Genomic DNA, 14,117 nt, shown 5'->3' on the forward strand with positions numbered 1-14,117 from the left:
GGAGAGGACCTCAGATGTGGTCAACCCCCCCCTCTAGGGGACCGAAAGCAATGGATGTCGAGCGGGTCTAACATGATACTGTGAACGTTCAATCCATAGTGGCTCCAACACAGCCGCGAGAGTTCAGTTCAAAGCGGATCCAAGACCGCAGCGAGAGTCCCGTCCACAGGAAACCATCCCAAGCGGAGGCGGAGCAGCAGCGTAGAGATGTCCCCAACCGATACACAGGCGAGCGACCATCCTGGGTCCCGACGAGCGGTCCATCCTGGGTCTCGACTCTGGACAGCCAGTATTTCATCCATGGTCATCGGACCGGACCCCCTCCACAAGGGAGGGGGGGACATAGGAGAAAAAAGAAAAGAAGCGGCAGATCAACGGGTCTAAAAAGGAGGTCTATTTAAAGGCTAGAGTATACAGATGAGTTTTAAGGTGAGACTTAAATGCTTCTACTGAGGTAGCATCTCAAACTGTTACAGGGAGGGCCTTCCAGAGTCCTGGAGCCCGAACGGAAAACGCTTTATAGCCCGCAGACTTTTTTGGGGCTTTAGGAATCACTAATAAGCCGGAGTCTTTTGAACGCAGATTTCTTGCCGGGACATATGGTACAATACAATCGACAAGATAGGATGGAGCTAGACCGTGTAGTATTTTATACGTAAGTAGTAAAACCTTAAAGTCACATCTTAAGTGCACAGGAAGCCAGTGCAGGTGAGCCAGTACAGGCGTAATATGATCAAACTTTCTTGTTCTTGTCAAAAGTCTAGCAGCCGTATTTTGTACCAACTGTAATCTTTTAATGCTAGACATGGGGAGACCCGAAAATAATACGTTACAGTAATCGAGGCGAGACGTAACAAACGGATGGATAATGATCTCGGCGTCTTTAGTGGACAAAATGGAGCGAATTTTAGCGATATTACGGAGATGAAAGAAGGCCGTTTTAGTAACGCTTTTAATGTGTGACTCAAAGGAGAGAGTTGGGTCGAAGATAATACCCAGATTTTTTACCGAGTCACCTTGTTTTATTATTTGGTTGTCAAATGTTAAAGTTGCATTATTAAATAGAGGTTGGTGTCTAGCAGGACCGATAATCAGCATTTCCGTTTTTTTTGGCGTTAAGTTGCAAAAAATTAGCGGACATCCATTGTTTAATTTCATTAAGACACGCCTCCAGCTGACTACAATCCGGCTTGTTGGTCAGCTTTAGGGGCATGTAGAGTTGGGTGTCATCAGCATAACAGTGAAAGCTAATACCGTATTTGCGTATGATGTCACCCAGCGGCAGCATGTAGATGCTGAAGAGTGCAGGGCCAAGGACCGAACCCTGGGGAACTCCACACGTTACCTTAACATAGTCCGAGGTCATACTGTTATGGGAGACGCACTGCACCCTGTCAGTAAGATAAGAGTTAAACCAAGACAGGGTTTAGTCTGACATACCAATTCGTGTTTTGATACGCTCTAATAAAATATTATGATCGACGGTATCGAAAGCAGCGCTAAGATCGAGGAGCAGCAACATAGATGACGCATCAGAATCCATCGTTAGCAATAGATCATTAGTCAATTTTGCGAGGGCTGTCTCAGTAGAGTGATTTGCCGTGAAACCGGATTGAAAGGTTTCACATAGATTGTTAAACGCTAAGTGCTCATTTAGCTGCTCTGCAACAATTTTTTCGAGGAATTTCAAAATAAAGGGAAGGTGAGACACCGGTCGGTAGTTTACCATGAGGTCAGGATCGAGGTTAGGTCTTTTAAGGAGAGGATGAATAACCGCTTTTTTTTAATGCTAGGGGAACAGTGCCCGAGGAAAGTGATAGGTTTATAATATTTAGCACTGATGGAACTAATAATACAAAAAGCTCCTTGATAAGTTTCCCAGGAAGTGGGTCAAGTAAACATGTTGTTAGTTTTATTCCATTTACACGTAACAATTCTTCTAATGTTATTTCATCAAAACGAAAGAAAATATTTTGGATATTTGCAGTATCCGCCGTATATACAGTCGTATCTGTGTTAATATAACCCAGTTGTAGCTGGGACGCATTGTCTTTAATCTCCTTTCTAATAAGTTCAATTTTCTTATTAAAGAACTTCATAAAGGCATCTGCTTCTTCGATGCAGATAGGATTTGGAACGAGTCAGGCGTGGATGTGAGTAGATGATTAAATTTATTTACACACTAAATAAAAAAACGCCAAACAAAAGGGCGCTCACAAGGAGGTATAATACTAGACTACAAAATACAAACAGGAAACAAAAACACTTGCTCAATGGCATGAATTAACTATAAACAAAAACAGCACGATGGCATGGCTATAAACAACTGAAACAAAACACTTACTGTGACCAAAAACAAGTGGCGTGAAAAGCAAGGGGCGTGGCAGGTGATCGAGGGCATGGAACATGAGCAGCATAAGTCGGTCGGCAAGTAGAGCAGAATGCAGGCTAAATGCAAAGTTCCCAGACCGATGGACAGAAAGTAAATGACTTAAATAGTAGCTGTGGTAATGAGAAACAGGTGAGGGACTGAGGGCAGGGACGTGACAAGGTGGGAACTAATGAGTAGCCATGGTGACAAAGAAAACAAAGAAGTGCAAACGCAAGAGCTGAATGTCCAAAAAACTAGACATAACATGATCTAACATAAGACCTGCTTCACAGGCATGACAATTTTCTGTGATTCATTGTGTCCTTCATACCGACAGCCATCAGACTGTATAACGCATATGTTCCTTCTTAGATGTAGAATATATGTAGAATATATTTATATTAATTATATATTATATATATAATATATGAGATAAATTGTATTATTTATTATCATTATTATTATTATTGTGAGCGAACTATGGTGCTGAATTTCCCCCAGGAATCAATAAAGTACTTTCTATTCTATTCTGTTCTATTCTATCAGAGGTATATTTTACAAGTCTGTGTGAATAAATACAATCTCTCTCACGTGTGATTTTTGCAGATTATTGCGTTTGATGAGCTGCGCACGGACTTCAAAAACCCCATCGATCAGAGCAATCCCACCAGAGCGGTAAGCGATGAGACACTTCCTGTGTTGCATGTCTACTTTTAAGAACATTTAGAGGTTACACAAACAAAACATACATAAACACACAGGAAAAATTGAGGCTTTAATGCTTGTGATTTTAAGCAAATTGTTGTTGTGCTAATCCAGGTTTCCAGGTGATTGCACCTGCAGCACAAACATTTGCCTTGATTGCTCATTTGTATGCGACTAATCATCCATCCATCCATTTACTAACGCTTATTCCCTTTCGGGGTCGCGGGGGCGCTGGCGCCTATCTCAGCTACAATCGGACTAATCAACCTTTGGGAAAATGCCGGCTTGTTGGCTGGCTGAACTAAAGACACTGATGCAAATGAAACTGCTGTTTGCACAATTTCATGACAACACTTTCATCCAAGTATAAAAGGAACATTTGAGGATTTCACCCAACTGAGTGAAGACACTCTAAGACGAAAAATAAGGCAACATGTTGATGCATACAATATGCGTACATTTCTCCTGACAAGGCACAAAACAGATGACTACAATTATGCATTTAGCAAGTTGACACCAGCTGTGAGGCTTCAGCCAATGTTCCAGCAAGCGTGTGAAGCTGCAAAGCGAGTGGTGAGGAGTGGGAGAGGAAACTGTGAAATCAGACAGTAGGACTGTGGAGGTGTGCCAGCCATATACACACACTTCCGCACACACACACACTCACACACACACACTTGAAACCCATATATAGTAGAAATGTCCCGTAAAAATGGTCACGGGTTACAATTTACATTTTATTTTAGACACGTTTACAAGTTGCATTAAGAGAGATCACATGGTTGTATTTGTACAACCCAATATGTTCGAAAAGGAGTCAGAAGAAGCGGTTTATTTAATTCAGGACCGACAATAACATAATCCACCATAATCTTCACATGTTTAATCATGCAGAGTTCTGTTTGCTAAAATTTTGTCAGTTCAATTGTGCTCATATCCTGTGAGAAAGGTGTTGGGAAAAATAAAACAAACATGAAAAAATAGGAGTTTAAAAAATAGTTAATATGTGTTGATAAATTAAATATGATACAAATAAACACAATAATTAAACTACACCTAAAAACTAATAAAATATTTAATTGCGATTCATTAAATTTTGTCCGTAGTTAACTCATAATCTATCGCGATAATCGCAAAGTGAATTTTTTTTATCTTTAAAAGCGGAGACAGATAATTTTTTTCATTTTTAACATCATCAACATGAAACTGTACAATTTGCTTGCTTTATGAAAAACACAAAATTTACAGACACACACATACAAACAACTCGTATATTTGTATTATGTTTACTCTGACAACCTCACATAGAACATTAAATTAAACATGTCATTGGTATTATCATGGTTGCTTTTGTATTTGTTTTTTTTATTCATTATTATGTTAATTATGTAATTTAAAAAAAATGTACCTGGCGTTACCCATTTCTTCATGTTGTTCTCTTCCAGGAACATAAAGCACAGTAAGTGAGCACACATTGGTTGGCAGTAAATCCTGAGATATGAAGAAGGGTTCAGCTTAAATCTCTTAAATCTCTGTTTCTTCCAACTCCTATTCCAACATGTTCATTTTGTGCAAGTGTAAACATGTGAAGGTCCTCAGTGTAACTTGATAAGCATGTTTGAAACAAATGAACAGTAACTCTAAGGGCCTGATTTACTGAAGGTTTGCATGAACTAAAACACGTTTAAAGTCAATAGCACATTCAAAGCTAATCCACTGAACGTGTTTGAAGTAGATTACGTCTATTAAGTGAGCAGAAAAAGTCATGGAATCATTTTGTGTCTCCATCGATATTTACACTGTACATGCAAAATATATTGCGATCATCAAAACACCCTGGGAGGAGAAGATGCAAATATAATTATTTAGCACACGCAATGTGATTTATCAAAACTAGGGATGTATACCAAGAACTCGTATTTTTATCGGTCCTCCTGGACCATGAAGATTCTGGACTAAAGGTACCACAATATGTATTTTTTTTAATCCATTTGACCGTGGTAAATATGACACGCTGTCACATTCAGTTCAGCTGCTGCTGCACACACATAACAAATCATCTTTTAATGATTACAATTAGAAAGCAACACCACACAAAAATGTGTAACACCACAATTCAACCACAATTCATGCTGAAAAAGAGTGACACAGTGTTAAGTGATTGTTTTACTTTACTCACGACCGCCACTGCCGTGCTTCATCAACTGTCGTCATAGCGATCCATTAATCCAAAGACTAATAATAATACACTCAAATAAGTATAAACAATTGAAGTACAAACCCCGTTTCCACATGACTTGGGAAATTGTGTTTGATGTAGGTATAAACCGAATACAATGATTTGCAATCATTTCCAACCCATATTCAATTGAATATTCGACAAAGTCAACATATTTGATGTTCAAACAGATAAACATTTAGTTTTTTTTGCAAATAATCATCAACTTTAGAATTTGATGCCAGCAACACGTGACGAAGAAGTTGGGTAAGGTGGCAATAAATACTGATAAAGTTGAGGAATGCTCATCAAACACTTATATGGAACATCCCACAGGTGTGTAGGCTAATTGGGAACAGTTGGGTGCCATGATTGGGTATAAAAGCAGCTTCCATGAAATGCTAAGTAATTCACAAACAAGGATGGGGTGAGGGTCACCACTTTGTAAACAAATTGTTGAACAGTTTTAGAACAACATTTCTCAACGAGCTATTGCAAGGAATTTTACCACCTACGGTCCGTAAAATCATCAAAAAGTTCAGAGCATCTGGAGAAATAACTGCACATAAGCGATGATATTACGGACTTTTAATCCCTAAGGCGGTACTGCATCAAAAACAGACATCAGTGTGTAAAGGATATCACCACACGGGCTCAGGAACACTTCATAAAACCACTGTCAGTAACTGCAGTTGGTCGCTACATCTGTAAGTGCAAGTTAAAACTCTACTATGCAAAGCCAAACCCATTTATCAACAATATCCTGCAACGCCGCCGGCTTGGCTGGGCCTGAGCTCTTCTCTGAAATGGACTGATGCAAAGTGGAAAGGTGTTCTGTGGTCTGACAAGTCCACATTTCATATGTATTTATATATATATATATATATATATATATATATATATATATATATATACACACACATATATATATATAAATCAAATCAAATCAAACAAAATCAAATTTATTTATAGAGCACTTTTAAAATTCACCACAGGGGTAGTCAAAGTGCTGTACAATGGGCAGGTTAAAAGTTAATACGAGAACCGAGCAAACACAACACAAACAGAACACAATAAAAAATAAATAAATAAAACATAAAAACAGGGGCCCCATTGCAGGATGGATATTACTCAGTGTTAAAAGCCATGGAATAAAAGTATGTTTTTAAGAGAGATTTAAAAACAGAAAGAGAGGAGGCATGTCTAACACTCAGAGGTAGGTCGTTCCAGAGCTTGGGAGCAGTAGCGGCGAAAGCTCTGTCACTTCTAAGCTTCAGCCTTGTGTCAGGGACCGTCAGTAGCAACTGATCGGCTGATCTTAGGGATCGAGTGGGGCAGTAAGGTTGAAGGAGGTCGGAGATATACGTTGGCGCGTGGTTGTTTAGACATTTAAAAACAAATAGAAGGAGTTTAAAGTTGATTCGGTAACGCACAGGGAGCCAGTGAAAGGACGCTAATATAGGGGTGATGTGCTCACGTCTGCGGGTCTGTGTTAGCAGACGAGCAGCAGAGTTCTGCACGAGCTGCAGGCGGGCGAAGGAGGCCGGGCTAATGCCTACATACAGGGCATTGCAGTAGTCTAAACGATTCGAGACAAAGTCGTAAATTAATTTCTCAAGATCATGTCCTGATAGAAGCGGTTTTACTTTCGCTATTTGGCTCAATTGATACAAGCTTTTTTGAACAACGCGGCTGATTTGTTTTTCTAATTTAAAATCCGGGTCGAACTTTACCCCCAGGTTTGTGACACAGTCGCTGAGATACGGGGTCAGAGTGCCAAGGTCAACGTTGGGGGAGGGAGAGCGACTTGGACCGAACAACATAACTTCTGTTTTGTCTTCATTTAAGCTCAGTAAGTTAGCTAAAAGCCAGGCTTTGATGTCGTGCAGGCAGTCAATGAGACGTTAAACCGTGTTATTTTGTGCCATGGGAAAATACATCTGGCAATCATCGGCATAAAAATGAAATGCAGTACCGTACTTCCTAAAAATAGAACCAAGGGGGAGAAGGTAAAGCGCAAATAAGAATGGGGCAAGGATTGAGCCCTGGGGGACCCCATGTGGTGAAGGAGCTGTGGAAGACATAAAACTGTCTATTTTTACACAAAAACTCCTGTCGGTTAGTTACGACCGGAACCAGTTGAGGGCGGCGCCCTTAATACCCACACAGTTTTCAAGACAAGTGATTAAGGTGGCGTGGTCGACGGTGTCGAACGCAGCAGACAGATTTAAAAGCACCAGGACAACATATTTACCAGAATCAGTTGACAGGAGGATATCGTTAAAAACTTTTAAAAGCGCTGACTCTGTGCTGTGGAGGGCTTTAAAACCGGACTGGAACACCACAGTGATACAATTATCCTCTAAGAAGGGCAACAACTGACTGTAGACAACCTGTAATATTTTGGAAATGTATGGAAGATTAGGGTTAGGTCTAAGGTTAGAGTGGAGAGAGGTCGAGGCTTGGTTTATTAAGTAAAGGTCGTACCACTGCATGTTTAAACTCTACTGGAACTATTCCAGAAGAGAGGCTACTATTGATAATGTTAAGGACACTTGATGCAATAGTAGCAAATACCTCCTTAAACAGGCGAGGCGGGAGGGCATCTGCAGGAGAACAAGAGGGCTTCATATGACTAACTGTGTAATTTAAAAAAGAAAAGGACACCGGCTCAAACTGATGGAAAACAGAAGAGAAATGCAGAACAACAGAAGGGTCATATGAAGACTGGAATAAACTGGCTCTAGTTGACACAATTTTGTCAGTGAAAAAATGGAGACAATTTTCACAGAATTCAAAAGAAGCATTAAAACCAACAGATTTGGGAGCATCAATGACAGTGTTAATAGTTTTGAACAGAACCCTGGGGTTGTTACAGGTAGAAGATATAATCTAAGATACGTAGATATAATATTCATCTCTGCTTTTACAGTCATCTGAAAGGAAAGCAAGCTTTCTTTAAAAATGGCAAAGGACACATGCAGCCTGTCCTTTTTTCTATGTTCTCTCTGCTCTCCTACATTCGCGCCTGGCTGCACGAGTGATGTCATTCAACCAGGGCTGAGGCTTGGCTTTTGAGCGGCGGTACTTTAAAGGAGCGATCGTCTCCACTGTTTGTAAACAAAGAGAGTTGAACCCAGAAACCAACTCTTCAGTATTCAGACATACAGAGGCTGCAGAATTATCATCACAAATAGTCGAAAAAATTTAGGAGAACAGAGCAGGAGACGAAGAATGCGAGAGCGTTGAGGCAGAGCGCACAATTTACCCGGACACTGAGTGGGAATATCAAACAGGATCGACATATGATCAGAGAACACAGCATCGCAAATGTCCAAATTAAAAACACACAAACCATACGAGAGCACTAAATCGAGTGTATGCCCGCGTTCATGGGTAGAACCACACACAGACTGTACAAAGTTAAAAGAGTCAATGACATTCAGGAAGCTCCTGAAAAGCGACTCATCTGGACAGCAGGTGTGAATATTAAAATCACCCATAATAAGGACACGATCATATTTGGGCAAGATTTTAGCCAGAGATTCAGAAAAGTCAGTTATAAAGTCTTTGTGGTACTTGGGTGGTCGATAGACGGCGGCACACAGGACAACATCAGAAAGACCCAGTTCAAACATGCATAGTTAGAAGCTTGAAAAGGAGGATTGCAGGCGGATCTGACGGCATTTAAAGTCATTTTTAAAAACGACTGCTAATCCTCTTCCTTTTCGACCGGACGACGGAGAGTTAAAGTAGGAACACTCCGGAGGCAGAAGTTCATTAAGAGGGGCGGACTCACCGGCTCTCAGCCATGTTTCCGTCACACAGAGGAAGTCAAGTCCGCGGGAAGTGAAGAAATCCTTCAGGATAGACGTTTTGTTTGTCAAAGATCTTGCGTTCACAAGACCGAACCTGGCGGGGGCCAGCACGTCCAAGGCACACATATACATATATATACACAGTATATATATACCGTATTTCCTTGAATTGCCACAGGGCATATAGTATGCACCTGCCTTGAATTACTGCCGGGTCAAACTCGCTTCCCAAAATAATTAGCGCATGCTTAGTATTACCGCCTGGTCAAACTCTTGACGTCACGAATGACACTTCCCCTGTGTCATCATTTTCAAAATGGAGGAGGCTGATTCCAATACCGGTAATTTGAAATTGCATAAAGGGAAAAAGATTAAGAGCTATTCAGTCGGATTTAAGGTCCAAGCTTACATCACACTCAAATTTTTAATCCATAATTACCGCATGCTTACTTTTACTGCATGCCTTTGGTAAGCGCAGGAGTGAGAAGAGGTTTTAAATTAATCAGCGCCCCGGAGGCAATTCAAGGATATATGGTATATATATACATATACATATACATATATATATATATATATATATATATATATATATATATATATATATATATATATATATATATATATATATATATATATACACACACACATATATATATATATATTAGGGCTGGGCAACGATTAAAAATTTTAATCGAAGTTAATTGCACTATTTCTCCGATTAATCACGATTAACTGCATTGTATACGCAAAGCCCAATAATGAATTCAAAAGTAGTGTGTAATGCACCTTTATTGGAATATTCCCCCACATGAACAAAAGCGCCAAAAGATTTGTTGTACAAACACAATTTAAATCAGTCCTTGTTAAACAGTAGCAGTTAAATAGCATATTTTAGGAAAATCAACTCAAAAAATGTAAATACAAACATTTAAGCTTATTGCCACTGCCAGGGTATTTAAGTTATCCTGTTTGTTATGGAAAATAAATATAATCTACAAACAAATCTCTGAGCCACAATCATAACATCTGAACAGGCAATTTCTGAGGCAACAGCAGAAACATTTTTTTTTATCAGGGTCTTATGTTTAAAAAACCTATATTATAGGTAGTGGGCTGTTTTAGGGAATTTTTGATCAAATTATCCGTAGTAGCAATATTAATAATGTTGTGTTTATTCTGCGTAGTGCACTTCAAATAATTATGACCATATCAAGGAATTGATATGATGGGAATTTTCCGATTGTTTGCTTGGTGCTTTGATAAACTGAACGCATATACATGGTACTATTTGTGATGTTATGAGCCAGGGAAAAAAAAGAACTACCCTACCCAGCATGCAACAGGAGTGACGAGCATGCGCGGTAGCCCGGTATAGGTTGTGTCTATGTTGTGATATGCACGCTCTGAAAGCAAACGTTAAGAACTCAGCTAACACGCCTCGTCTGCATTATTCATAAATAGACAGACAACACATATACTCCGTTGCTTCACAAGCCGCTGGATGTAGCCGGCAAAGTATTCCCATGCTAGCTAGCCGGTCTAGCAAGCACGCGTCATTCAGTCCAAAACGGCCCGATCTATCCACATTCAGAATTATCTGGCGGTCGTAAGTGATCCCGGAGTGACCACGCTGTAAGCCAGCCATGACATTTGCAGAATTGTCCGGTATTTTTGCCAAATGTTCCATCTTTACCAAGAGCCCCTCGACGCTGAAGTACATCCGGGAGATGCCATCTTGTTAAGAAAAGGCGTTAACAAAATAAAAGCATGTAAACAACATACGCAAATGTGCGATAAAATAATTGTCGGCGTTAATAGATTGATGAGTTAACGCGTAATTAACGCATTAATTTGCCTACCCCTAATATATGTATATATATATATATGTATATATATATATATATATATATATATATATATATATATACAGTATATATATATATATATATACATACACAAACTCATATATACCTTATATATATAAATATACACGTATATACATACATATATATATGTATATATATATACATACACAAACTTATATATACCTTATATATACATGTATATATACACATATATATGTAAGTATACCGTATGTATATATATATATACACATACATATATACATATACACATGTATATATCTATGTATATATATGAATATATATATATATATACATATATGTATATATATATATATATATATATATATATATATATATATATATTTATAAACATACATCTATGTGTGTATATATATACATATACATCTCTGTGTATGTATACATATATATTTATATGTACATATATCTATATACATATACACATATAATCTACATATATACACATACATATATACATATCTAAATATATACATATATATACATTATATACATTAATATGTATATATATGTACATTGTAAACATTTGTATTTATATATACATATACATACAGACACATTATAAACATATACATATATAAATACACACACATACTGTATATATACACACACATATACATATATACTTATACATACACAGTATGTGTATATATATATGTATATATGTACATATACTGTATATGTATATTTATATATACACACACACAAACACATATATATCTTATATATATATATATATATATATATATATATATACACACAAACACACACAAAAAATATATATATACACACAGTATATGTATACATACATACATATATATATATATATATATATATATATATATATATATATATATATATATATATATATATATATATATATATATATATACTGTATGTGCAGTCGGCTTTCCGTCCCTGGGAAAACTTTTTAGCCCAATGCGGCCCCCCAATCAAAAAGTTTAGACACCACTGTCCTAGAATAACTTTGACGAGCCGAGACGTGATGCACCAGTAGTAGCAAACAAGACATCGGCGTTTTAATGCTGCCGTGCTGCATAAGCTTCTTCTTCTTTTATACAGTTTTACGGCAGTTTGCATCACTTTATGTTGCATTACTGCCATATTCAGATTAATTTTATAACTACATCAAAGTATCTCCTTGAGTCCAATGAAGTATAAACTTTAGTTAGCTCTCGGTTATCAATGCAAAAAAAACATTTGTTTGCGTAAGCGCCCATTATAATAACATTACTAATATTCGGTTAATATTCAGGTCACGAGATGTAAATACAATATTGTTTGCAGGTTTTGGATGATTATTTACAGAGTTTTGTAGGCAAACTAAATAGACCCCATTAGGGCTGGGAGCAATGGCAAAAATAAATGGTCACGATTAATATCACAATTTTTTTATTTTTAAAAATTAAAGTGTTTAGGCCCGGTAGGATTGTATTGGGTACCGCGTCCTTACTGTTTACTACTGCGTTAACGTGTAACAAACATTACCACCATGTTCGGTGGAGGTAATTTATGCTAACAGCTGACAACTGTCATTTTGTTCATGTATATAATTGTGTTTAGTAGAGGTGTAACAGAACAGGTAACCCACGCTACAGTCCGTACCTGGTTTTAGATCCACGGTTTTGCGTCTTTTTCAGTACGTTTTGTGGAGATAAAGAAAAAAACTTTGTTTCCCCTCAAAGTTATTTTGTGTTTATGCTTGTTTCTAACCCTAACCCAAACATTCTGCAGAAAAAAAAATTATAATTGGTGTAGTAAATACTATAATACTTTTATTTCAAGTTAACATTTACTAATCAACACATTCAAATGGTAAATTATTATTTGTATTATTTAATCACTTGTATACATCAGTGCTTCTCACCAGTGGTGTTATGTTTATACTGGGGAAGGAGACGGCACAGCAACGGAATGTCAAGTTCAACAGGTTTATTGAAGACTTGATGATTACATGGAGTGTGTATGCTACTGTGTGTCTGCATGCACAACTATGTGTGGAATTACCATATGTAAATACCGTGAGGTTTGTTGAGGTGCTTGTTGGATGTCCAGCGTCCAAATCCGAAGGGGGGAAGAAGCCAGGGGAAGTCCAAGGTCCAAGCAGGGGTCAAAGGCAGAAGAGAGTCCAAAAGTCCAAAACAAGGTCAAGGATTGGGAAGGCAAACCAGGTCCAGGAGGGAAATAGCAGTAGTGACACGAGCGCTTTGGGAAGAGCGGGAGATACAGGGATCACGGGAACAAAAGGCACAAGGAAACAGGCAACGAGCGAGATCAGGAGGTTGTCGGAGACGTGCAGCTTACGGGTAGTAGATATTACGTTCCGACGACGATGAGTCGGCGTCGATCGTCTTTATACTGCCGTCCTTCATCAATGCCAGGTGTGTCAGGTGTCGATTGCCGCCGGCTGCGGCGGAGAGTGGCCGCGGTCTGCCTGATGAGCGCGGGGGCGTGTCTGGTGTTCACAGTGGAGTTTCTTCGTCCTCCCGCAGCAGAGGGAAGCACGGAGTGTGTGTGTGTCACAACAAGTGGTTTGGCAAACAAGTGATGACCCACATTGTTATATCGAATAAAAATACATTGAAGAACAGTTTGAATTGGAAGTACTGTAAAATAATGTGTACCAACACATAAAACAAGGTTAACGATTATTTCAGAAATAAAATGTTGTTGTTTTTATCTACATACAAAAAGAACACAAACTGTCTGTCTGCAGATCTTTTTCTTAGTATATTTTATAGCTGAGTTGAATCTTTGCAGACACATAAACAAAAAGTCTGATTTAAAATATTTGTATACTAAAATGCCTTTTCTGATTAAATTAGTGGGTGTGTCGATTCTCCCAGTCGGAACCAATAAGTCACATAGACTTTCTGAGTGCTTGCAAGTCAGTGTTACTGGTGAGCTGCAACAGATAGTGAAAGTAAAGTGTGTCACTAAAGCCGCTGCTTCCTTTTAAATGTTGTTTGTACTTCTATGCTAGTGTAAGTCATATTTCTTTATCTTGTTTTTCTGGGCTACACTTCCGGGAGTGTGTAAGAGGGAAGAGGCACAATGCTGATTGAACGTCAATTACGTCGTGA

At 38.3% G+C, this 14,117-nt stretch overlaps 1 protein-coding gene across 1 annotated transcript in view; it reads left to right on the forward strand.

The window, feature by feature from the left end:
• The window catches only part of cnih2 (cornichon family AMPA receptor auxiliary protein 2), a 45,593-nt gene that overhangs the window by 14,124 nt on the left and 17,352 nt on the right, over positions 1–14,117 (forward strand). Inside the window, exon 3 of the mRNA XM_061897896.1 lies at positions 2,978–3,046. Coding sequence (XP_061753880.1) covers positions 2,978–3,046 — 69 coding nt within the window. The remainder of the gene's footprint in view (positions 1–2,977; positions 3,047–14,117) is intronic.

This window comes from Nerophis ophidion, linkage group LG04, assembly GCF_033978795.1.
Source record: "Nerophis ophidion isolate RoL-2023_Sa linkage group LG04, RoL_Noph_v1.0, whole genome shotgun sequence".
NCBI lineage: Eukaryota > Metazoa > Chordata > Actinopteri > Syngnathiformes > Syngnathidae > Nerophis > Nerophis ophidion.